General features: G+C 46.4%; 1 protein-coding gene across 3 annotated transcripts in view; it reads left to right on the top strand.

Moving 5' to 3' along the window:
• Positions 1-6,569, top strand: part of nmd3 (NMD3 ribosome export adaptor) — a 65,247-nt gene extending 58,678 nt beyond the window's left edge. For all 3 annotated transcript variants that reach the window (XM_072474457.1, XM_072474458.1, XM_072474459.1), the window contains exons 15-16: positions 3,119-3,189; positions 3,775-6,569. In XM_072474457.1, the coding sequence (XP_072330558.1) occupies positions 3,119-3,189; positions 3,775-3,908 (205 nt within the window). In that variant the 3' untranslated portion in view covers positions 3,909-6,569. The remainder of the gene's footprint in view (positions 1-3,118; positions 3,190-3,774) is intronic.
• Positions 6,570-24,610: the final 18,041 nt, after the last annotated feature.

The following is a 24,610-nucleotide window of genomic DNA, read 5'->3' as shown; positions in this document are numbered from 1 at the left end:
TGCTCACCCTGAACCCTAGTTAACACCTTTTTGAAAGACTCCCACTTACCAGCTGTCCCCATGCCTGCAAATAGGCACCCCCAATCAACATTTGAAAGTTTGGGGCGGCATGGGGTGCAGTGGTTATCACTGGGACTGCGGCGCTGAGGATCGGGGTTCGAATCCCGGCCCTGGGTCACTGTCCGTGTGGAGTTTGCACATTCTCCCCATGTCTGCGTGGGCTTCACCCCCACAACCAAAGATGTGCAGATTAGGTGAATTGACCATGCTAAATTGCCCCTGAATTGGAAAAATAATTGGGTACTCTAAATTTAAAAAAAAAAAAAAGAACTTTTGAAAGTTCCCACCTAATACCCTTGAAATTGGCCTTGCCCCAATTTAGAATTTTTACTTTTGGGCCAGAACCATCATTATCCATGGCTATCTTAAAACTAATGGAATGATGGTCACTGGTCCCAAAGTGATCCCTCAGTTCCGTCACCTGCTCTTCCTTATTCCCCAAGAGTGGTCCAAGTTTTGCCCCCTCTCTAGTCAGGCCATCCACATATTGAATGAGGAAGTCTTCCTGAATCACTCAACAAATTTCTCTCCATCCAAACCCCTAGTAATATGGCTGTCCAGTTAATGCTGGGAAAGTTAAAGTCCCCAACTATTGCCATCCTATTTTTCCGGCAGCTATCTGTAATCTCTTTACATATTTGCTCCTCAATATTGCGCTGACTATTTGGGGGCCTGTAGTACAGTCCAATCAAAGTGATCTCACCCGTCTTATTTTTTACCAGGTAATTCCATCGGGCCTGAATTTTCATGGGGTCGAGGCGACTTTGCAAACCTTTAAACTGGTTGCTGGATCCCAATTCCGGGATTCCAGACCCCAATTTTCACCAGTGTGGTATAAGGGTCTGATTCATGCTGCAAGTCACACCCTGACCAGCTTCTATTGTGGGATGTAGGCATCTCCTAGTTTCCCCTGAAATTTCATGGAGTCGGGCCAGCTTTCCAAAGAGTCGTGGTTTATGGACCCTCCAAGGAACATAGAACACACAGTGCAGAAGGAGGCCATTCGGCCCATCGAGTCTGCACCGACACACTTAAGCCCTCATTTCCACCCTATCCCCGTAACCCAATAACCCCTCCTAACCTTTTTGGTCACTAAGGGCAATTTATCAAGGCCAATCCACCTAACCTGCACATCTTTGGACTGTGGGAGGAAACCGAAGCACCCGGAGGAAACCCACGCAGACACTGGGAGAACGTGCAGACTCGGCACAGTCAGTGACCCAGCGGGGAATATAACCTGGGACCCTGGCGCTGTGAAGCCACAGTGCTAGCCACTTGTGCTACTGTGCTGCCCAAAGGTGTCGCAATCCATAGTTTTGTTAAGTTAAGGCTCCATGCCAGCTATAGCAGTTCCATGCCTATTCTCCCAGTCTACAGAACCAATGAACGTAGTAATAGTAGCATGTGTGGAAAAGCCTTTTAAAAAAAAAAAAAAAAAAAAAAAAAAAAATTCATTCATTTATAACTTTCTACTTTACTACAGCCCTATAAAAATGTCAATCATCTAGACTTTTAAGTCTCAAAAGCATAAACTATAGCACTTGACGCCTCTTTATCTCCTGTAAATAAACATGGTGCATTTGAGGATGGGTCACTGTGAAAGGGCTGTCAGCCAAACATTGTTAACCTTTGGGCACAGCTGTTCAAACAGACCAGTGAATGTCCGTGCTCTCAGGCAAGCTTAATTATGTATTCTTAATGGTGAGTGACTAGGAGCTAGGGAGAAAGTGAATGAGTTGTCCATGCAAAGCTAGTTTATAGGTGCAGAAAGTAATCAAAAAGCTGATGTGATGTTGACTTTTACCTGAAGGTATTAGAATTGTACCTGAACGTATTAGAATTCAAAAATGAGGAAGTGATATTTAGTTAGGCATTAGACAAACCCTCGTTCAGATCCCACCTGTAGTGCTGATGCATGATATTTTATACCAAGTCTTAAATTACAGGCCTCATAAATTTAGCTTGCATTTCTTTGAATTTAGAAGGTTGAGGCTGATTTGAGCAAGTTGTTAAAAGATGGTTTCAAAGGGAGAGGTACAGAGAAACTTTTTCTTCTGATGGAAAACTCCAGAATGAGGGCCTAATCTTGAAAGTACAGCTAGATTTATTTATTTTTAAAAATAAATTCTAATTAAGGGGCAGTTTGGTGTGGCCAATCCACCTACCCTGCACATCTTTGGGTTATGGGGGCGAGACCCACGTAGACACGGAGAAAATAGAGCTAGATTTAGTAGTGAAATTATGAAGCACTTTTTCACTTAAAGGAAAGTGGAAATTTGGAACCCACTCAAAAGTTATGGTACCTGATGCAATTGAAATGTTTGAGACCTGTGCAATGTATTTTGATATTCATACAATGATCTATGTAAAAAGGTTGGTAGCTGAGTTAGGTTACGGATAAACCATGATTAATTTCATGGCAGAACATGCTGAAGGTGCTGAATGACCTTCTCTTGTTCCTATAAGCCAGCCATGCAGTGTGGGACAAAAGCCTAAAAATGTAGGCCAAAACAGGAAGGAGTGAAAGGAATCAGCTGTTTTTTAAAACATTGTGTCACATTCACAGCCACTGTTACAGCCCCCACGACGACTACGGAGAAACTATTGCTGATCTCTCCGTAGGACTTGTGGAGTGCGAGCTTTTCAGATAGGGGGCGGAGGCCACCCAGCTGGACTCGTTAAAGATTATCATAAAAGCCAATCCAATGCAGGGCCTGGTGTGGTTAGTTCTCATAGCAAGGACTGAGGTGGGAGCAAGTTACTGCTGTGGGCAGAATATTATGTATAGTCAAATAAATCTTTGTTCTACTACCGCTGGCTTCCTAAAGTTACTAAAGCCATCTTTTCTGGTGCTTACCTAAAATTACCAGATTTATTGAATTTTAGTTGCAGAAATTACCACAGTCGAACAAGCACATTCTTAAGTATTGCTAGTCTAAAATCATAAACACTACCCTATCTATGCATATGTAGAGTAGAGATATGGGGGAACTGGAATATGTGATACTCCAAAATGAGGTAATGAATAAGAAATAACAAAAAAATCTTTAAATTGTAGGCAATACTTGGAATTCCTTGAGGACCTTGAAGATGATGATATCATCAGGAAGAATGTCAATATTTATCGCGGTGAGTTTTGCACTAAAGTTCATGCAACAATGACCTAAAAGAGGACAGCATTGACATTATCGTGGAGGAAGTAGAAGAGGAGTGAATATTACTTTTACCTTGCCCTTCCATTCCCAAATCTATTTGGAAGAAATCTTTCTTGTAACATATTCTGCATACTTGTGGAGCAACAACATCTCAAATATGTCCAGTTTAGCAGTATGTGTAGAAAGTATAATTTACCACTAGATGGCATCAGAGTCCTATTCATTGCTTGGAGTTGATGGGTGTAAAAACTTGGAAAATTAAGTTTTGTGGTGCAAGTATCTAGTGTATCAAAGATTTTTTATACCTTTGCAAGTCTCTGGATTTACTATGGATCAGCTGTATCTACTTTTAAATCTTGTATTGCAGGCAAACCTGACTGCAATGCGCTATTTTCTGACTGGTTATGATATCACTAGTCGAGACAGCATACTGTTAAAACCTGTTTGTTATTTAGTGGAGGGTTCAATCTACTCCATTTGACACTATTAGATTCAAAGTTTTAGTTAACAAATGATTGTAAATTTGATATCCTTTAACTGTTAAACTTTTTGTTCATAGATTCCTCAAAAATTCCAGTTGAAAGTGATACTGATGATGATGGTGCTCCTCGGATAAGTTTAGCAGAGATGTTGGAGGACCTTCATATTTCTGTTGATGCCACGGGCGGTGCGGGAGCAGATATGATTGACTGAAGCAAACCTTCTTGAAATAAACAATTACATTTGTTCATAAAAATGGAAGCTTGAACAATTGTCTAATCTTATCTGCTGTATTAAGAGAGTTCACTTTGTGTAAAGATCAGACCTTCACATGTTCTGAAGCATCAGAACTCGTGCGCAGAAGTGTTTTAGCCTAGTCTAGCCAGCACAGTGTGCTCATATTCTAAAATAACAATTAATCTTGAAATGGAGTAATTTTTAGCTAATTGCTCAAGGGGAGCATGCTAACTCCAGTTTGTGTGTGTAAATGTTATAAAAATATATACAGGACACACAAACACCTCCTGTCCTTTGAGACTTGGATTTAAATCATCTTCATAAAGTATCCTTTTTATCACCAAAGTATTAAATTAAGCCTTATGTTTTCGGCAGCACAGCGACGCAGTGGTTAGCACTGCTGCCTCACAGTGCCGAGGACCCGGGTTTGATCCCGGCCCGGGTCACTGGCCGTGTGGCATATGTACATTCTCCCCGTGTTTCTGCGTGGGTTTCGCCCCCACAACCCAAAAAGATGTGCAAGCTAGGTGGATTGGCCACGCTAAATTGACCCTTAATTGGAAAAAGAAGACTTGGGTTCTCTAAATTTATTTGAAAAAAGCTTTATGTTTCCTTATGCAACTTTGCAATCAGCCACAATTCATAAAGTGGTTTCAGAAGCTGCGTGAACCTCACCAAGCATCCTCCAATTCTGTGATTCCAAGGGTAAAATTACGTAGCAAGAGGTGGAAAACCGAGGCTTCAGATTGTAATAATAATGGGGCTGGATTCTTCCGCCCCGCCCGCCACAGGTTTGACATGGGCGAGACGCGGACAGTTTAAAAGTCCATTGACCGCATGTGGGATTCTCCGGTCGCCAGTCGGATGCAGCCAGATGCCCGCCATAATCTTTGCATGTAGCATATCGTCCATGATGCTACAATATGTCAACAATTTAGATATTTTTGAACACCCATTGTGTATTTTCTTATTTTAAAAAAAATCAAAAATGGGAGATGTGCCCCTGCTTTTTCCAAATAGTGCAGAGAATTTTCATTTATACAATATCTTTTATATCCTCAACACATCTAAAAAACATTTCACAACTTTTTGTTTTATTCGTTCATGGGACAGGGGTGGCACTGGCGAGCATTTATTGCCCATCCCTAATTGCCCTTGAACTGAATGGCTTGCTCGGCTTTTTCAGAGGGCATCCAAGAGTCAAACACATTTGCTGTGGGCCTGGAATCACTATGGGTATCAGATCCCTTTCCCTAAAAGACATTAGTGAACCAGATGGGTTTTTAATGACACTCGACAATGGTTTCATGGCCATCAGTAGACTTTTATTGAATTCCATTTTCACCATCTGTCATGGTGGGATTTGAACCCGGGTACCCAGAGGACCCTGGGTCTCTGGATTACTGGTCCACTAATACCACTGCACCATGACCTCCCCTTATGACTTCAAATTCAGCACAATAAATTAGTCAACCCAGGTGAGGTGGGTTGGATGAGTTGGGAGAAAGAGCCGGCGACCCTGGCAGGGCCTTAGATGGATTGCCAATGACCTGGATTAGAGAAAGGCCTCTTGGTCTCCCACCAAAACAACGCATATTACCCAGACCATTTTGTGAGCAGCTGCAAAAGAATGTAAGTTAACATTCTACCGAGTATATAAGGCAGTATTTACCAATTCAACTGTCATAGAGAATAAGAATAAATGGAAGAATGCAATACTTTTACAAACATAATACCCCCTCACACACACACAATTAAAGTTGATCTACCACTTGATTCAAAATGCAGTTTACAGCTTCTTCAGTAGGAAAGACACCTTGGTTTACTTTCCCCTCGTCCTCAATGCATGATATCGGGGGACAGTTTGGGCTTAAAAATTAGTTTCATTTGCAGTCTTAAGTAATATTGTTCTGGAAACATTTCATATAATGATTTGAGAAAATAATGGATACCTTGACTACAGCTAGAATATTTCTTCACCCTAGCTTTCTCCGAGAATTAAACTTGTTCAGTCAAGGAATGGCATCAAACATTCATTGCAAGTATTAGCAACAAGCTCCCAATTTAACACTGATCTTAATGGAGGATAAGTTGGGTGTTTTCTTTACTTCCTCAAATTTTGTCTCAAGCATTTTTACTGCAGGGTCTGCCCGGTTCAAAAGAAGCCAAGAGATAAACAATTGCACACACACATTAAGTAAAATGTAGAAAGGTAACAAGATGTAAGGTAAACTAGTCTTGTTCAGTGTGGAGAAGGGTTTGAAATGGTGTGTGACAGGAGTCAGTGCTGGGTTCATCATTTTTAGAAAATATAGGTTTGTGTTCTGAGTGTCAGAACCTGAACTGCAATTTGTTGATGGCACAAAAGTAAGATGTTTGGCAAAATGTGTAATTTACAGCTTATATGTGGATAAGTATGAAGGCACACATTTTGGTTAGAAAACGGAATTAAGAAGATGCAGGTGCGGATAAACAGATATATGGAGCTCAAACACGTAATTCCATGAAATACGTTGTCAAGCCGAGCAGACGTGAGAACATTTATAAAAAAAAAGTTAAAGCCTGTATGTACTCTTTAAAACGGACCCATCAAGCCTGCACAAAATATGGAATAAACTTGATTCATGTTTTTCAGCATCATTTTATCAAATCTTTATTTTCATTTGTAATCTTTGTGTGCGTATGCAATAGTAACCTGATCTTATCTTTTGTACCCAATTCTTTTTTTTTTTAGCGTGGCTAATCCACCTACCCTGCACATCTTTTGGTTGTGGGGGTGGGGGTAAGACCCACGCACACACTAGGAGAATGTGCAAACTCCACTCAAACAGTGACCTGGGGCCAGGATCAAACCCAGGTCCTCGGCGACATGGGCTGACTGTCCCTTTTGAGGAACATTGACATCACACTCCAGCAAACTGCTTCCCCAGCTTCTTCAATATGAAGGTGACCCCTACACATGCCCACTTCCAATTTTGCACCATAGTATCCCAACAGTGCAGAAGGAGGCCATTTGGACGATTGGATCTATACTGACCCTCTGAAAGAACAGCCTCTCTCCCAACTTATCCCCATAACCACATCTGATTTGCACATCCCTTGACACAGGAGCTTTATTGTGGCCAATCCACCTAATATGTACATCTTTGGACTGTGCGAAGAAACTAGCGCACTCTGAAGAAACCCACGCAGCCATTGGAAGAAAGTGCAAACTCTGCACAGTCACCCCTGGTCGCTGATAGTACCGATAGCAAAAATTCTGAATGTGTGGATAGCTTGTCATAATACGATCAAGGTCACCTCACACTAGGTTTTGCCAGATTTATTGATCCAATACCAATGTCCACCTTATTCAGCCCAATATTTGGAGATTGCTGCTCTACTCACTGCTGTCATTGAAATTTCTGATCAGCCTGTTAATATTTTGTTCAATAGTGCCCGCACTATCAATGCCATGCTGTCAAAGTTAGTATTGGATGACTGACTGGAAAGCCTTAGTTCATAGGTCTCTCCACTAGTCTCCATGCGGCATATGCAAAGCAAATCTCTTTCCTAACCCATGGCTTGGGTACAAAAGACAAGTAGGTCTGATGATCTTAAACATAAGGGGCTAGATTCTGAGTTTCTGCAGCTAAGGGCCAGCGCCAACGGAGAATCCGTGGTCCATGATGGGGAAATCGGCACAAATCCCTCACCGATTCTGGTACCAGTGAGGGGCTAGCATGGCGCCATGTGGAGCACCCATGGATCGCGCGGAAAACGGCTGGAGTATCACTGGGCTGCGCATGCCTATGCCCCACTGGTCACGCCGGGATACATGGTCCTGGCTGTGCTGACTGCATACGTGCCCACCCCAACAGCCCACCCTCCCCACTCCCCCCCAGCCCTAGCAGAAGCCTGCCAGCCAGTGGCACGGATCCTGGCTGTGTGGCGGCGCTGGGCACTATCAGTCCCTCGGGGGCGGAGCATCTTGGATGTGCCGGCCTGATGATGTCAATTTGGAGGATTCAGACCATCGCCAACCGGCATCAAACCGGTGCCTGCCCCAATTCCAGCGTCGGAAGCCATTCTCCGCCAATCCTGATTTTGGTGTTGGGCTACGGAGAATCCCGCCTAAATTTCTAATGCACCCCCTGACTTGACTACCTTCCCAGCGGTAAGCATGTATCCAGATACTGGGAATTTTTAGCATTTTTCCATGGAGACATGTTGGAGAGGGGGGCATTATTCAATGGAAAGTACAATTTGCAAAGTTGCTGCGGTTGCATGGTGGCTGTGTATGAAGGAAGACATCGTCTGCAGGGTAGCTGGCTGCATGAATTGCCTGCAGCACAATCATATTCCTGACTTTGAGCGGATCATTAAGTGTCCATTCCCAGAAGGGCATTGGAATCTAATAGATTTTGTTGGACCTTTACCCAAAAGTCAGAACAATTATGTATATGCTCTGGACCAGGAGTTTTCAAACTCAGCGTCACGACCTGCGGGTGCCTCGTGGGCAGGTTTCAGGTGGGTGTTCCCGATCGTGGGAGGAACGCCCAATGGCTGCAACCAGATTTTAAAATTGCCGGCTGCGATGGACCTTTGAGATTGACGGCCGTGCCAGATCAAGCAGTGCCCAGTGGGGTGGACCACCTCTTCCTGACGTCTGCGCGCTGTCCAGGGCCAGTTTTTCTCCACTAAATGAGGGAGTCCTCCCAACAGTAGGGGTGGCAGAGAGCAGGTCACGTGCAGCTATACTGACGTGTACCCTGCATGAGAGCGATTCCTCCATTTTGTAGCTGCCAGTGGTGCAGGTGTGAACTCCCGGGCCTCTGGTGAACAACCCATGACGAGGAAGCTGGAACTAAGCAGCATAAAGATGATTACTTGAGATGTGGGTTTGTTAATTGCGCCTCTGTAAATCAGGATTCAAAGTTTGTGTGATATATGCAGGGAAGCACTGGCAAATGAAAGTTTAAAACCCTCAAAACTTCAAAGACATTTGAAGACTAAGCGTGGTGAGTTTGAGGCCAAACCTCAATTTTTTTCAACGGATGTAGTGAGATCTTAAATCATCAGCTCAAGTCATTATTTGAAATGTAACACTGAATGACAAAGCAAGTGAGATCGTGAGGACCAAGCAGGCTCACCTGTCACATTAAAGCTAAGTGAAAAAGGTGGGTCGTGAAGGTCTGCCGACGGTTGCGCAGGGCAGCAGGCATGGGTCCCAAAGGATGGCTAACACTTCACCATAAAAATCTTTTTGCCCATCTACAAGAGATAATGGGAAAAACAAATAAGCTGCATATCACTCATCATTCACATTTCTGTGAATAGTGGAAATGGAACCATGAAAATTATGCTTAAAAAGTTACGCACAGATCTCTCCACCCAATGGGCTAACTTGCCATGTGTCTGATGGCTATGTGTTCAACCCCACAGAAAACCATGGGTGTTCCACCAATCCCAGTAATGTTTCTGATATGAACATCTGGGAACCTATTATAGCCCTGTACTAATTCTTTGCTAAAGGGATCCTGTAACTCTAAATGACTGAATCAAAGAGTAAATGCAACCAACCAATTTGTAGGACAGAATTTGGAAGAATCTACACAACAAATTGAGAAATATTTTGATAAAATGATGCAACCAATTGAGAACCAGGGGCGAAATTCTCCCGAAACGGCGCGATGTCCGCCGACTGGCGCCCAAAACGGCGCCAATCAGACGGGCATCGCGCTGCCCCAAAGGTGCGGAATGCTCCGCATCTTTCGGGGCCAAGCCCCAACATTGAGGGGCTAGGCCGACGCCGGAGGAATTTCCGCCCCGCCAGCTGGTGGAAACGGCCTTTGTTGCCCCGCCAGCTGGCGTGGAAATGACATCCCCGGGCGGCGCATGCGTGAGAGCGTCAGCGGCCGCTGAAGGTTTCCCACGCATGCGCAGTGGAGGGAGTTTCTGCCGCCTCCGCCATGGTGGAGACCGTGGCGGAGGCGGAAGGGAAAGAGTGCCCCCACGGCACAGGTCCGCCCGCGGATCGGTGGGCTCCGATCGCGGTCCAGGCCACCGTGGGGGCACCCCCGGGGCCAGATCGCCCCGCGCCCCCCCAGGACCCCGGAGCCTGCCCACGCCGCCTTGTCCTGCCGTTCAAAAGGTGGTTTAATCCACGCCGGCGGGACAGGCAATTTATCGGCGGGACTTCGGCCCATCCGGGCCGGAGAATCCAGCGGGGGGCCCGCCAACCGGCGCGGCGCGATTCCCGCCCCCGCTGAATATCCGGTACCGGAGACTTCGGCAACCGGCGGGGGCGGGATTCACGGCAGCCCCCGGCGATTCTCCAACCCGGTGGGGGGTCAGAGAATGACGCCCCAGGTATGGAAAATGGATGTGGTCCTGAACCATGGAAAGAAACATTGCATTTGTTTCTAAATATAGGGTACCGTATCCAATTGTGGACCAGACTAGCCCAACTTTTACCTGATCCAAGTCCCAATGAAAAAGAGCTTGAAGTATACTGTGGTGTCATATAAATTGGTTGAAAACTGTGAAAGAATAAATATCATACTTGTGTATTGCAGGGTTGACTGCCTGTGGTTGCACCCTTGTCAACTCCACTGGTTGGTATTCAGTTTCAGGATATACCTCTCCATGGACTCCATATAGGCACACGAAAAGGTACACATGCATAATACTACGGAACTGGTTCAGATAAACCATTCATCAAAATTTGATTTACATGAAAGAACAAAGAATACAGCACAGGAACAGGCCCTTCGGCCCTCCAAGCTTGCCCCGATCACGTGTCCAATCTAGACCAACCTCCTGTATCCTTGTATACGCTGTCTGTTCGTGTGTCTATCCAGATAAGTCTTAAAGGTTGCTAACATACCTGCCTCAACCACCTCACTTGGCAGTACATTCCAGGCCACCACCGCCCTCTGTGTAAAAACCTTCCCCCGCAAATCCACTGAATCTATCCCCCCTCACCTTGAATTGGTGCGTATACATTTGTCCTGCCTTTCTCTTAATAAAGCTGCTGTATAACTGCACATTATTGTCACATCAGATCCTGCTGTAATTAATAGGTTAAATCCCTAAATGAGATATGTAGAGTAATTGCTTATATATTCGTATTTCTTGAAAAAAAAGCTAACCAGACAGTAAGAAAACTGTTTGGTTAAGGTACAGAATGCATTGGGGCACACCATTGTAGAAAGGACATTAAAAGTTAATGAAAGGAGTCACGTGTCTGTGAAGATATGCATAAGCAGTTATGTAAATATTAACAGATACAACCACCAACCAGCAGGTGGCAATAAAGAACAACCATGTGACACTGTTACCTTGGGGAGTCTGGAGATAGTCGTAGTGGATATTCGCATTTGTAATAGCTCTTAAGATAATTTTATAATAGTGATTTGATAGTGGTTTTAGTAGTTTTCATATTGTTATCTGACTCACGTTAAACAACAAACATTCAACTAGTCACGAACTAGATGTTCTCTAGTGCATTAATTCCGCCCGGCTAAGCACCAGAACATAACAATGTCCTGTGCAGGCAATAGCACACGCTCCCAAGTAGAGCATCCCTCTAGCTGTGTGGAATCAGAGGGGTGGGGGGTCATGAAGGATTGGTGCAAGATAAATGCATCACAACAGCTGTCAGGAAATTAAATGCAGCTTGCATGATGTGCAACATTAATGGGATGTTACAATTAAGGAAGGTAGTGAGCTTGCTTAGAGGACCCTGCATTGAGATGTGTGTGCATTCCATAATAGCCTGCACTGGAGTGAGTTTATAATGTGCAAAACCCCAAAGCCCTGTCATGCTAGAATCCATATGAAATTCTTAGCTTTAGTAGAAATTATATCAGTTGCCTGCTTAATGTAAGCATGAACTGTAAAGTGAGTGACTAATGTTACTTCTATCGATTGTGACAGTCAAGAAGTAACTGGAGGCAAAGAGCTTGATGCTGATGTAACTTTGAAGCATGCAATGCAATGTCAGTCGGCACAGTAGGTTGCAAATCTTGTTGCAGGAGGTGAAAAAGGTACGTCACTCCCTCAAATTCTGCTCCTCTGAAAAGTGCAGGGATGTATACATTCTGCTGGAAAGATGAGGATTTCTATGAGCTCTCCTCCATGGTTTTCTTGCAGCTCCATGTTGTCCTTCCACCTATTGCTGTTGCTCTTCTAGCCAAACTGAAATAGCCAAAAGGATGCCATTAAAAAAAAGTTGTCAGTATCCCCTCAAGTTGTCCAGCTACAGTGCAAGCAGCAAAGAAAACATTATTCTGCAGCCAAAAATGACTGCGATTTAATAGTAATGTACCAGCTAAACAATTGCAGTGATTCAAATGAGACCAGGGGTGCTGGAAAAGGACCTGATTTATGACAACTATGTATGTACTGGAAACTACATATATTAATACACAGGGTCATGTTATTTGCAGAAAGAAAGAGCATTTATTCATATTGCGTCTGTTACAGCAAAACAAAATAAGCGATAGCTATTTGCTGGTTCATTCCTCGGGGCTATGGGGTTTGGAACATCTACCTCAGCAGGTGGACAGGGTCCTAGTTCAACGTCTCATCGGAAAGATGGCAGTTCAGCATTCCTTCAGCACTGCGCTCAGGCATCGGCCTCGATTTATGTGCTCAAGGCCTGGATTTGGGCATAAACCTGGAACTACTGACTCAGACGAGAGGGCTACCAATTGAGCTACAGCTGACACAGTAAGTCAGTAAATAAAAATAATGTTTTTGTTCTGCTACTAACCGCTTAATGCTACAAAGCAGGATAGCAGGCAAATGAAATTCTGCCCCACTTCTCTGACAATCAGATTTCAATATTAAGCCTCATGCCCAGGCTGGGGGTGGAGAGTAACTAAAGAGTTAAATACAGGGAATACATGACCAACATCTACCTGGCCACCGTTATATTTTATGACAGTAGATATTGGGAACGGTGAGGTTTAAACATTTTTTTTACGGGATGTGGGCGTCGCTGGTTAGGCCAGCATTTATTGCCCATCCCTTGTTGCCCTTCACAAGGTGGTGGTGAGCTGCCTTGTTGAACCAGTGCAGTCCTTGAGGTGTAGGTACACCCACTGTGCTGTTAGGGAGGGAGTTCCAGGATGTTGCCCCAGTGACAGTTAAGGACCGGTGCTATATTTCCAAGTCAGGGTGGTAAGTGAGTTGGAGGGAAACCTCCAGGTGGTGGGGTTCCCAGGTATCTGCTGCTCTTGTCCTTCTAGATGTTAGTGGTGGTGGGATTGGAAGATGTTGCCTAAGGAACCTTGGTGAGTTACTGCAGTGCATCTTGTAGATGGTACCCACGGTTGCCACTGTTCATCAGTAGTGGAGGGTTTGAATATTTGTGGAAGGGGGAAGCAATCAAGCGGCTGCTTTGTCCTGGACGGTGTTGAGCTTCTTGAGTGTTGTTGGAGCTGCATTCATCCAGGCAAGTGGAGAGTATTACATTACACTCCTGACTTGTGCCTTGTAGATGGTGGACAGGCGTTGGGGGGTCAGGAGGTTAGTTACTCGCCGTAGGATTCCGAGTCTTTGACCTGCCCTGGTAGCCATAATATTAATGTGGCTAGTCCAGTTCAGTTTCTGATCAATGGTAACCCCCAGGATAGAATCATAGAATCATAGAAGTTTACAGTATGGAAACAGGCCCTTCGGCCCAACCAGTCCATGCCGCCCAGTTTTTACCATTAAGCTAGTCCCAGTTGCCCGCACTTGGCCCATAACCCTCTATACCCATCTTACCCATGTAACTATCTAAATGCTTTTTAAAAGACACAATTGTACCCGCCTCTACTACTACCTCTGGCAGCCCATTCCAGACACTCACTACCCTCTGAGTGAAGAAATTGCCCCTCTGGGCCCTTCTGAATCTCTCCCCTCTCACCTTAAACCTATGCCCTCTAGTTTTAGACTCCCTTACCTTTGGGAAAAGATGTTGACTATCTACCTTATCTATGCCCCTCATTATTTTATAGACCTCTATAAGATCACCCCTAAGCCTCCTACGCTCCAGGGAAAAAAGTCCCAGTCTATCCAGCCCCTCCTTATAACTCAAACCATCAAGTCCTGGCAACATCCTAGTAAATCTTTTCTGCACTTTTTCTAGTTTAATAATATCCTTTCTATAATAGGGTGACCAGAACTGCACACAGTATTCCAAGTGTGGCCGTACCAATGTCTTGTACAACTTCAACAAGACGTCCCAACTCCTGTATTCAAGTTCTGACCAATAAAACCAAGCATGCCGAATGCCTTCTTCACCACCCTGTCCACCTGCGACTCCACCTTCAAGGAGCTATGAACCTGTACTCCTAGATCTCTTTGTTCTATAACTCTCCCCAACGCCATACCATTAACTGAGTAGGTCCTGGCCTGATTCGGTCTGCCAAAAGGATGTTGATTATGGGGTATTCAGTGATGGTAATGTCATTGAATATCATGGGGCGGTGTTTAGATCTGCTCTTGTAGGAGATGGTCATTGCCTGGAACTTGTGTGGGGCGAATGTAACTTGCCACTTGTCAGCCTAAGCCTGGGTATTGTCCAGGTCTTGCTGCATTTGGACATAGACTGCTTCATTATCTGAGGGGTTGAGAATGGTGTTCAACACTGTGCAGTCATCTGCAAATATGCCCACTTCTGACCTTATGATGGAAGAGGGGGGTCACTGATGAAGCAGCTGAAGATGGTTGGGCCTAGGACACTACCCAATTAGTGCAGTATATAATTACGATAATGAAATAAAAACCTCTCCTACAGATAATCAGCAGCCTGAACTAAAATTGACTTGTACTGGGTCAGTTTTCCAGGAATCTCAGCATCCCAGCTTTACCAGGCTCTTCAATCTCCCTGCACTGTTCCTGCAATTATTGAGATCCTCCTTTTTCAGGTGGAAAGCAGTGAATCAATGCATTCTGGGAGTATGGAGTTGATGTGTCTCATGACCAATCTCTCAAAGCACTTCATAATGATAGATTATGATAGGTAGGGGCTGGTTTAGCTAAACAGCTGGCTTGTAATGCAGAACAAGGCAGCAGCGCGGGTTCAATTCCCGTACCGGCCTCCCCGAACAGGTGCCGGAATGTGATGGCTAGGGACTTTTCACAGTAACTTAATTGAAGCCTACTTGTGACAATAAGCGATTATTATTATTATGATGTCAGATGTCAAGGCCACCGAATAGTAGTCGTTGAGGCACATTGCCTGGTTCTTTGGCCCTGCTATGATGGTGGTCTTCTTGAAGCAGGTGGGAACCTTGGAACAGAGTAGGGAGAGGTTGAAGATGTTGGCAAACACATCCGCCAGTTGGTCCACCCAGGATCTGAGTGCACGACCAGGGACTCTGTCAGGAGCAATCGGCAGTCGTAAGATTCCCATCTCTGCACTGCACTACAGCTCCCGAATCTCTGGTCTCATTCTCTCCACGTAGCTTCAGTCTCTGGTGGTGGTGGCAATGGTGGCTCTGGCATTGAAACATGTCATCGGCTGGGCCAGAGAATAGCACGCGGAGGGGGGCGGGAACCAGAGTGCATTCGATGTGAAACCGAGAATAGTGAAGTAAATTGGAAAAATAGGCCTAAAGAATACACAATGTTAAAACGAAACAACATTAAGCAGGGCAACTTAAAGCGAGGGCGTACTATAACTCCATTAATGTCATGATGCTCTTTTGGAGAGCTGGTACAGACACGATGGGCCAACATGCCTCCTTCTGCACTGTAACAATTCTGTGGGTAGGTATGCTGTTGCTCATTTCCTTTATTGTGCAATGTTTTGCATTTTGCTTCATTACATTTCTTTTGTTAACCTGTTCATTTTCACCTCTTCTCTAACTCAATGGGCTGCCTCTCCTGATTTCACACCCTATCTTAATTTGGTATCATTTGCAAATCTGCCCCATTTTGTGCTGAGTTTCTGAATCCAGGTCATTTCTGCGAATTAAAAACTGTAATGGTCCCAGCATTGAGCCCTAAATCATCCAACTCAGCACCACCCCACCCCTCCCCCACTCTGACATAATTCCTCTCATGATCACTTGCTGTTTCCAGACCCTTAACCCATTTCTTAAAAATTCCTGAATCCCACAGCATTGAGTCGAATTAATAACCTTTTGTGTGAAACTTGATCAAGCGTCTTTTGAAAGTCAAAGGACGCCACGTCATCGGGCCTACCACAGCGTAGAAACAAAAAAATAGTCATTTTCAAAAAACAAAATAAGACTGTTAATAAATATTAGAATAGCAAATGTGTCAGAGTTGATTTTTATAGAATGCCAGTAACCAGCATTACTCAGCTGGAACTATTCCCACCAGCAATTATCTTTTGCATGCTGCTATTAAGTCAATTTGTTATCGAGTTTACAGTTTCCTCCTTGACCTCATTTGCTTTCATCCTGCCAACATGCTTTTTTGAGGAACTTTGCCAATTTTCTTTTAAAAACTGGGATAAATAACTTTGGACCGCATTGACTTCTGATGCTCCACCTTTGCAAAAGGAAATTACTTATCTGTGGTTGGATTCTTCAGCCTACAAACAGGCAACGTCTAATTAAAAATTTAAGGTGAAAGGTGGAAGATATAGGAGGGATATCAGAGGTAGGTTCTTTACCCAGAGAATAGTGGGGGCATGGAATGCACTGCCTGTGGAAGTAGTTGAGTCGGAAACATTAGGGACCTTCAAGCAGCTATTGGATAGGTACATGGATTACGGTAAAATGATATAGTGTAGATTTATTTGTTCTTAAGGGCAGCACGGTAGCATTGTGGATAGCACAATTGCTTCACAGCTCCAGGGTCCCAGGTTCGATTCCGGCTTGGGTCACTGTCTGTGCGGAGTCTGCACGTCCTCCCCGTGTCTGCGTGGGTTTCCTCCGGGTGCTCCGGTTTCCTCCCACAGTCCAAAGATGTGTAGGTTAGGTGAATTGGCCAATGATAAATTGCCCTTAATGTCCAAAATTGCCCTTGGTGTTGGGTGGAGGTGTTGAGTTTGGGTAGGGTGCTCTTTCCAAGAGCCGGTGCAGACTCAAGGGGCCGAATGGCCTCCTTCTACACTGTAAATTCAATGATAATCTATGATTAATCTAGGACAAAGGTTCGTCACAACATCGTGGGCCGAAGGGCCTGTTTTGTGCTGTATTTTCTATGTTCTATGTTCTAAACAACGAGTTCACTTGAAAAATGTGATAGTCAGAGCTAAAGTAAATACTTAATATGCTACATAATTTTTCTTTACATTGTAATCCAAGTCTGTAAAGCGTCAAATATACAAGCTATGATAATCCAAAGAGCCAAAGTAATAGCCACTAACATCAATACGATTCCATGACAGCTTTTTGTTTTGCTAGCATCCTTCATGTTAATGTAAGTGACTTTGGCTGCAGAGCAAGGAAGTCCTTGGGAACACCATCTGTTATTGAGCCCTTTCGGTATTCACACAGCCTTACTCCGAGATATCCTGGCCAGCATTATTCCCTGTGAGGCTGAACAACTTGGCACAGTCATTCGTTGCATAGAGTCCATCAGTCATCTTGACTTGATGATCATCCACAAGGGCTCACAATTACACAAAAATTACGTATTTTTTTGTTAGCTTAAGTTTTTCATCGATCATGGCAACCATCAATTCTTGTGGCATGTGAACAATCAAGGAAATTTTAATGAATTTTTATGACAATCATGCTGCAAAAAGGAAAGGTATAGAACATAGAACATAGAACATACAGTGCAGAAGGAGGCCATTCGGCCCATCGAGTCTGCACCGGCCCACTTAAGCCCTCACTTCCGCCCTATCCCCGTAACCCAATAACCCCGCCTACCCTTTTTGGTCACTAAGGGCAATTTAGCATGGCCAATCCACCTAACCTGCATGTCTTTGGACTGTGGGAGGAAACCGGAGCACCCGGAGGAATTGCACCATTAAACTAGAAATATATAAGCTGGCACTTAAGCAACCTGTTTATTTAGTGTCGTTTATGGTAACTAGTGGCTGGAATATGGAAATATTTGGAAATAATTTTGACTTTGATCAATAGTGTAAAATGGGCACTAACGAACTGACAGCCTGTAGAAGTACTGGGTTGCGCTAACTAACAATAATAGAGGTTTATTGATAATACTGAGCAGCTGTGTGTCTGCCCGCGCCGAGAACTACCACACTCCTGGCACGCAACCCCTTTTGCACCCGCGTCATCCCAGCTTCCATGTGACCATCTGGTCTACACAGCCTGTTTGACAACTCTCACGATTATTAATACTAATTATTAACTCCACTGCAGTCAACGGATAGAAAAACAATGAGAGATGGATAGCAAGCTTTTGAATCTTTCTAACTCTTTACACTATTGCTCAAAGTCAAAATTCTGAATTCAGAAAACACAAAAAGTATTTTCGTTCCATAGGATCCCTACAGTGCAGAAGGAAGCCATTCGGCCCATCAGGTCTGCGCCGACCCTCTGAAAGAGCACACTATCTAGGCCCACTCCCCTTCCTTATCATGTATCCTGCACATTGATCATGGCTAATCTTTCTTTTTTTAAAAAAAATATATTTTATTCAAGCTTTTTGGCCAAACATAACTACGTAGTGTTTCTTTTACACAACAATAAAGCAATATAAATAACCGTGGCCAGTTTTAAACAAATAAATAAATAATATATAAACAAAAACAAAACTACATGGCAACTGCCTTGTCCAAAATAAATACTCTCCAAAAATACAATCCAACAATCCAATATACAATTACATATACCAAATACCTATACATATACAATAACATCCCTGAGAGTCCGTCCGATTCCTCCCCCCCGCCCCCCCCCCCCCCCCCCCCCCCCCCCCGGGTTGCTGCTGTTGTCTATTTCTTTTCCATTCCCTCTATCTTTTTGTGAGGTAGTCGACGAACGGTTGCCACCGCCTGGTGAACCCCTGAGCCGAACCCCTTAACACGAACTTAATCCGTTCCAACCTTATGAACCCTGCCATATCGTTTATCCAGGTCTCCACCCCCGGGGGTTTGGATTCCTTCCACATTAACAATATCCTGCGCCGGGCTACGAGGGACGCAAAGGCCAACACGTCAGCCTCTCCCGCCTCCTGCACTCCCTGCTCTTCTGCAACCCCAAATATAGCCAACCCCCAGCTTGGTTCGACCCGGACCCCCACCGCCTTCGAAAGCACCTTTGCCACCCCCACCCAGAACCCCTGTAGTGCCGGGCATGACCAGAACATGTGGGTGTGATTCGCTGGGCCTCTCGAGCACCTCGCACACCTATCCTCTACCCCAAAAAATTTACTAAGCCGTGCTCCAGTCATATGCGCCCTGTGTAGCACCTTAAATTGTATCAGGCTTAGCCTAGCACACGAGGACGATGAGTTCACCCTACGTAGGGCATCAGCCCACTGCCCCTCCTCAATCCCCTACCCCAGTTCTTCTTCCCATTTCCCTTTCAGCTCATCTACCATGATCTCCCCCTCGCCCCTCATCTCCCTGTATATGTCCGCCACCTTACCGTCCCCCACCCATGTCTCTGAGATCACTCTATCCTGCACTTTCTGCGTCGGGAGCTGCGGGAATTCCCTCACCTGTTGCCTCGCAAAAGCCCTCAATTGCATATACCGAAATGCATTCCCTTGGGGCAACCCATATTTCTCCATCAGCGCTCCCAGACTCGCAAACGTCCTATCAACAAATAGATCTCTTAATTGTACTACCCCAGCTCTTTGCCATGCTCCAAATCCCCCATCCATTCTCCCCGGAACAAACCTATGATTGTTTCTTATTGGGGACCGCACCGAAGCTCCCATCCCTCCCCATGCCGTCTCCACTGCCCCCAAATTTTCAATGTAGCCACCACCACCGGTCTTGTGGTGTATTTCTTTGGTGAGAACGGCAACGGCGCCGTCACCATTGCTTGCAGGCTAGTCCCCCTGCAGGACGCCCTCTCCAATCTCTTCCATGCCGCTCCCTCCCCTTCTCTCTTCCACTTACACACCATTGAAACATTGGCGGCCCAGTAGTACTCGCTGAGGCTCGGTAGTGCCAGCCCCCCCCCCCCTGTCCCTACTACGCTGCAAGAATCCCCGCCTCACTCTCGGGGTCTTCCCAGCCCACACAAAACTCATAATGCTCTTCTCAATTCTTTTGAAAAAAGCCTTCGTGATCACCACCGGGAGGCACTGGAACACAAAAAGGAATCTCGGGAGAACCACCATTTTAACCGCCTGCACCCTACCTGCTAATGACAGGGACACCATGTCCCATCTCTTGAAATCCTCCTCCATCTGTTCCACCAACCGTGTTAAATTAAGCCTATGTAATGTACCCCAATTCTTGGCTATCTGGATCCCCAGGTACCGGAAGTCCCTTGTTACCTTCCTCAACGGTAAATCCTCTATCTCTCTGCTCTGCTCCCCCGGATGCACCACAAATAGCTCACTTTTCCCCATGTTCAGTTTATACCCTGAAAATTCCCCAAACTCCCCAAGTATCCGCATTATCTCTGGCATCCCCTCCGCCGGGTCCGCCACATATAACAACAAATCATCCGCATACAGAGATACCCGGTGTTCTTCTCCCCCCCTAAGTACTCCCCTCCACTTCCTGGAACCCCTCAGTGCCATGGCCAGGGGCTCAATCGCCAGTGCAAACAATAACGGGGACAGAGGACATCCCTGCCTCGTCCCTCTATGGAGCCGAAAATAGTCAGACCCCCGTCCATTCGTGACCACACTCGCCATCGGGGCCCTATACAGCAACTGTACCCACCTGATATACCCGTCCCCGAAGCCAAATCTCCTCAACACCTCCCATAAATAATCCCACTCCACTCTATCAAATGCTTTCTCGGCATCCATCGCCACCACTATCTCCGCTTCCCCCTCTGGTGGGGGCATCATCATTACCGCTAGCAGCCTCCGTATATTTGTATTCAGCTGTCTCCCCTTCACAAACCCAGTTTGGTCCTCATGGACCACCCCCGGGACACAATCCTCTATCCTCGTTGCCATTACCTTGGCCAGAATCTTAGCGTCCACATTCAGGAGGGAAATAGGCCTATAGGACCCGCATTGCAGCGGGTCTTTTTCCTTCTTTAGGAGGAGCGATATCGTTGCCTCTGACATAGTCGGGGGCAGCTGCCCCCTTTCCCTCGCCTCATTAAAGGTTCTCATCAGTAGCGGGGCCAGCAAGTCCATATATTTCCTATAGAATTCAACTGGGAATCCGTCTGGTCCCGGGGCCTTCCCCGCCTGCATGCTCCCAATCCCTTTCACCACTTCCTCCGTCTCAATCTGTGCTCCCAGTCCCGCCCTCTCCTACTCCTCCACCTTAGGAAATTCCAACTGATCCAGAAAGCACATCATTCTCTCCTTCCCATCCGGGGGCTGAGCTTCATATAATCTTTCATAAAATGCCTTGAACACTCCATTCACTCTCTCCGCTCCCCGCTCCATCTCTCCCTCCTCATCTCTCACCCCCCTATCTCCCTCGCTGCTCCCCTCTTCCTCAGTTGGTGGGCCAGCAACCTGCTCGCCTTCTCCCCATATTCGTACTGTACACCCTGTGCCTTCCTCCATTGTGCCTCTGCGTTACCCGTAGTCAACAAGTCAAATTCTACATGTAGCCTTTGCCTTTCCCTGTACAGTCCCTCCTCCGGTGTCTCTGCATATTGTCTGTCCACCCTCAGAAGTTCTTTCAACAACCGCTCCCTTTCCCTACCTTCCTGTTTTCCTTTATGTGCCCTAATAGATATCAGCTCCCCTCTAACCACTGCCTTCAGCGCCTCCCAGACCACTCCCACCTGAACCTCCCCATTATCATTGAGTTCCAAGAACCTTTCAATACACCCCCTCACCCTTAAACACATCCCCTCATCTGCCAATAATCCCATGTCCATTCTCCAGGGTGGACGCTGTTCTTTTTCCTCCCCTATCTCCAGGTCCACCCAATGTGGAGCGTGATCCGAAATAGCTATAGTCGTGTACTCCGTCCCCGTCACCTTTGGGATCAGTGCCCTTCCCAAAACAAAAAAGTCTATCCGTGAATAAACTTTGTGGACATAGGAGAAAAACGAAAACTCCTTACTCCTAGGTCTACTAAATCTCCAGGGGTCTACTCCTCCCATCTGCTCCATAAAGTCCTTAAGCACCCTAGCTGCAGCCGGCCTCCTTCCGGTCCTGGACCTCGATCTGTCCAGCCCTGGGTCCAGCACCGTATTGAAATCTCCACCCATTACCAACTTCCCCACCTCTAGGTCCGGGATACGTCCTAACATACGCCTCATAAAGTTGGCATCATCCCAGTTCGGGGCATATACGTTCACTAAGACCACCGCCTCCCCTTGCAATTTGCCACTCACCATCACGTATCTGCCCCCACTATCCGCCACTATGGTCTTTGCCTCAAACATTACCCGCTTCCCCACTAGTATAGCCACCCCCCTGTTTTTTGCGTCTAGCCCTGAATGAAACACCTGCCCCACCCATCCTTTGCGTAGTCTGACCTGGTCTATCAGTTTCAGATGCGTCTCCTGCAGCATAACCACATCTGCCTTAAGTTTCTTTAGGTGTGCGAGTACCCGTGCCCTCTTTATCGGCCCGTTCAGCCCTCTCACATTCCACGTGATCAGCCGGGTTGGGGGGCTCTTTACCCCCCCCCCTTGTCGACTAGCCATCTCCTTTTTCAATCCAGCTCCTCACCCGGTTCCCACGTAGCCGTATCTCCCCCCAACGGCGCCCTCCCGCCCCGACCACCCCACCCCATACCAGCTCCCCCTTCTCCCCAGCAGCAGCAACCCAGTTAACCCCCCCCCCGCTAGATCCCTCACTAGCGTAATTGCACCCCCCATGTTGCTCCCAGAAGTCAGCAAACTCTGGCCGACCTCGGCTTCCCCCCGTGACCTCGGCTCCCACTGTGCGAGGCCCCCTCCTTCCTGCTTCCCTGTTCCCGCCATGATTACCATAGCGCGGGAACAAAGCCCGCGCTTCCCATTTGGCCCCGCCCCCAATGGCCGGCACCCCCAGCTCCTCATCCTCCTCCCCCCTCCCCCACGACATGGGGAAGAGAGAAAAGTTACAGGGTGGCAGGATTGACAACTTGGGAAATCATCTCTTCCCCCTTTTCCCTCTCTTCACCCCACATATTCGCCCCACCACTTTGTCCCAAACGTTCTTTTTCTAGCCCGCTTAGTCCAGTTTCTCCTCGACAATAAATGTCCACGCCTCTTCTGCCGTTTCAAAGTAGTGGTGTTTCCCTTGATGTGTGACCCACAGTCTTGCCGGCTGCAGCATTCCAAATTTAACCTTCCTTTTGTGCAGCACCACCTTGGCCCGATTAAAGCTTGCCCTCCTTCTCGCCACCTCCGCACTCCAATCTTGATATACGCGGATCACCGCGCTCTCCCACCTACTGCTCCGGGTTTTCTTTGCCCATCTGAGGACCATCTCTCTGTCCTTATATCGGTGAAACCTCACCACTATGGCTCGAGGAATTTCTCCAGCCCTCGGTCTTCGCGCCATAACTCGATAGGCTCCCTCCACCTCCAACGGGCCCGTCGGGGCCTCCGATCCCATAAACGAGTGCAGCATCGTGCTCACATATGCCCCGACGTCCGCCCCTTCTGCACCTTCGGGAAGACCAAGAATCCTTAAATTCTTCCTCCTCGCATTATTCTCCAGCACCTCCAGCCTTTCCACACACCTTTTGTGTTGTGCCTCGTGCATCTCTGTCTTCACCACCAGGCCCTGTATGTCGTCCTCATTCTCAGCAGCCTTTGCCTTCACGACCCGAAGCTCCTGCTCCTGGGTATTTTGCTCCTCCTTTAGCCCTTCAATCGCCTGTAATATCGGGGCCAACAGCTCCTTCTTCATCTCCTTTTTAAGTTCTTCTACGCAACGCCGCAGGAACTCTTGTTGGTCAGGGCCCCATATTAAACTGCCTCCTTCCGACGCCATCTTGCTTTGTGCCTGCCTTCCTGGCCGCTGCTCTAGAGGATCCACCGCAATCCGGCCACTTTCCTCTCCTTTTTCCATCCGTGTCCAGGGGGGATTCCCTTCTGGTTTATCGCACAGTGTTTTTAGCCGTTAAAATTGCCGTTGGGGCTCCTATTAAGAGCCCAAAAGTCCTTTCCACCGGGAGCTGCCGAAACGTGCGACTTAGCTGGTCATCGCCGCACCCGGAAGTCACCTGGCTAATCTTTCTAACCAGCACATATTTGGACTGTGGGAGGAATGTTGCCTTTGTCTTTATCCTTTAGGTGAACCACAAGCTGTTTGAGTGTATTGACCAAATGACCACACAACCAGTATGCTAGCTCAAAAACACAGTTTATTAATAACACAGGACTTGTATCTCCCTGCAATAATACACGTGGTTCCGTACTAAACTACACCTAACAACTAAGATGACCTTTACTTAACTTCGAGTGACCAGCACTGTGCGAGATAAGGCCATTATCCAGGTCCACGTGGTCGATTGGAAGTTGTTGGGTTCGTCTCAGCTAGGCTCGTCCTTCAGGATGGTCGCGGGTCCTTGAACTTGGTTGTTCTGCTATAGTTGGTCGCACACAAGCCAGTCCCAAAAGAGACCGATCTCTAGTGCGCAGGGCTTTTTATCCTTCGTCTCTTTCGCGCCCTTTTGGCCGGTCCTTACTCCGGGTCCAATGGATCAATAGGGT

The sequence above is a fragment of the Scyliorhinus torazame genome, chromosome 14 (assembly GCF_047496885.1).
Source record: "Scyliorhinus torazame isolate Kashiwa2021f chromosome 14, sScyTor2.1, whole genome shotgun sequence".
Taxonomy (NCBI): Eukaryota; Metazoa; Chordata; class Chondrichthyes; order Carcharhiniformes; family Scyliorhinidae; genus Scyliorhinus; species Scyliorhinus torazame.
The sequence above is the reverse complement of the archived record's forward strand: the minus strand, read 5'-3'. Positions and strand labels throughout refer to the sequence as shown.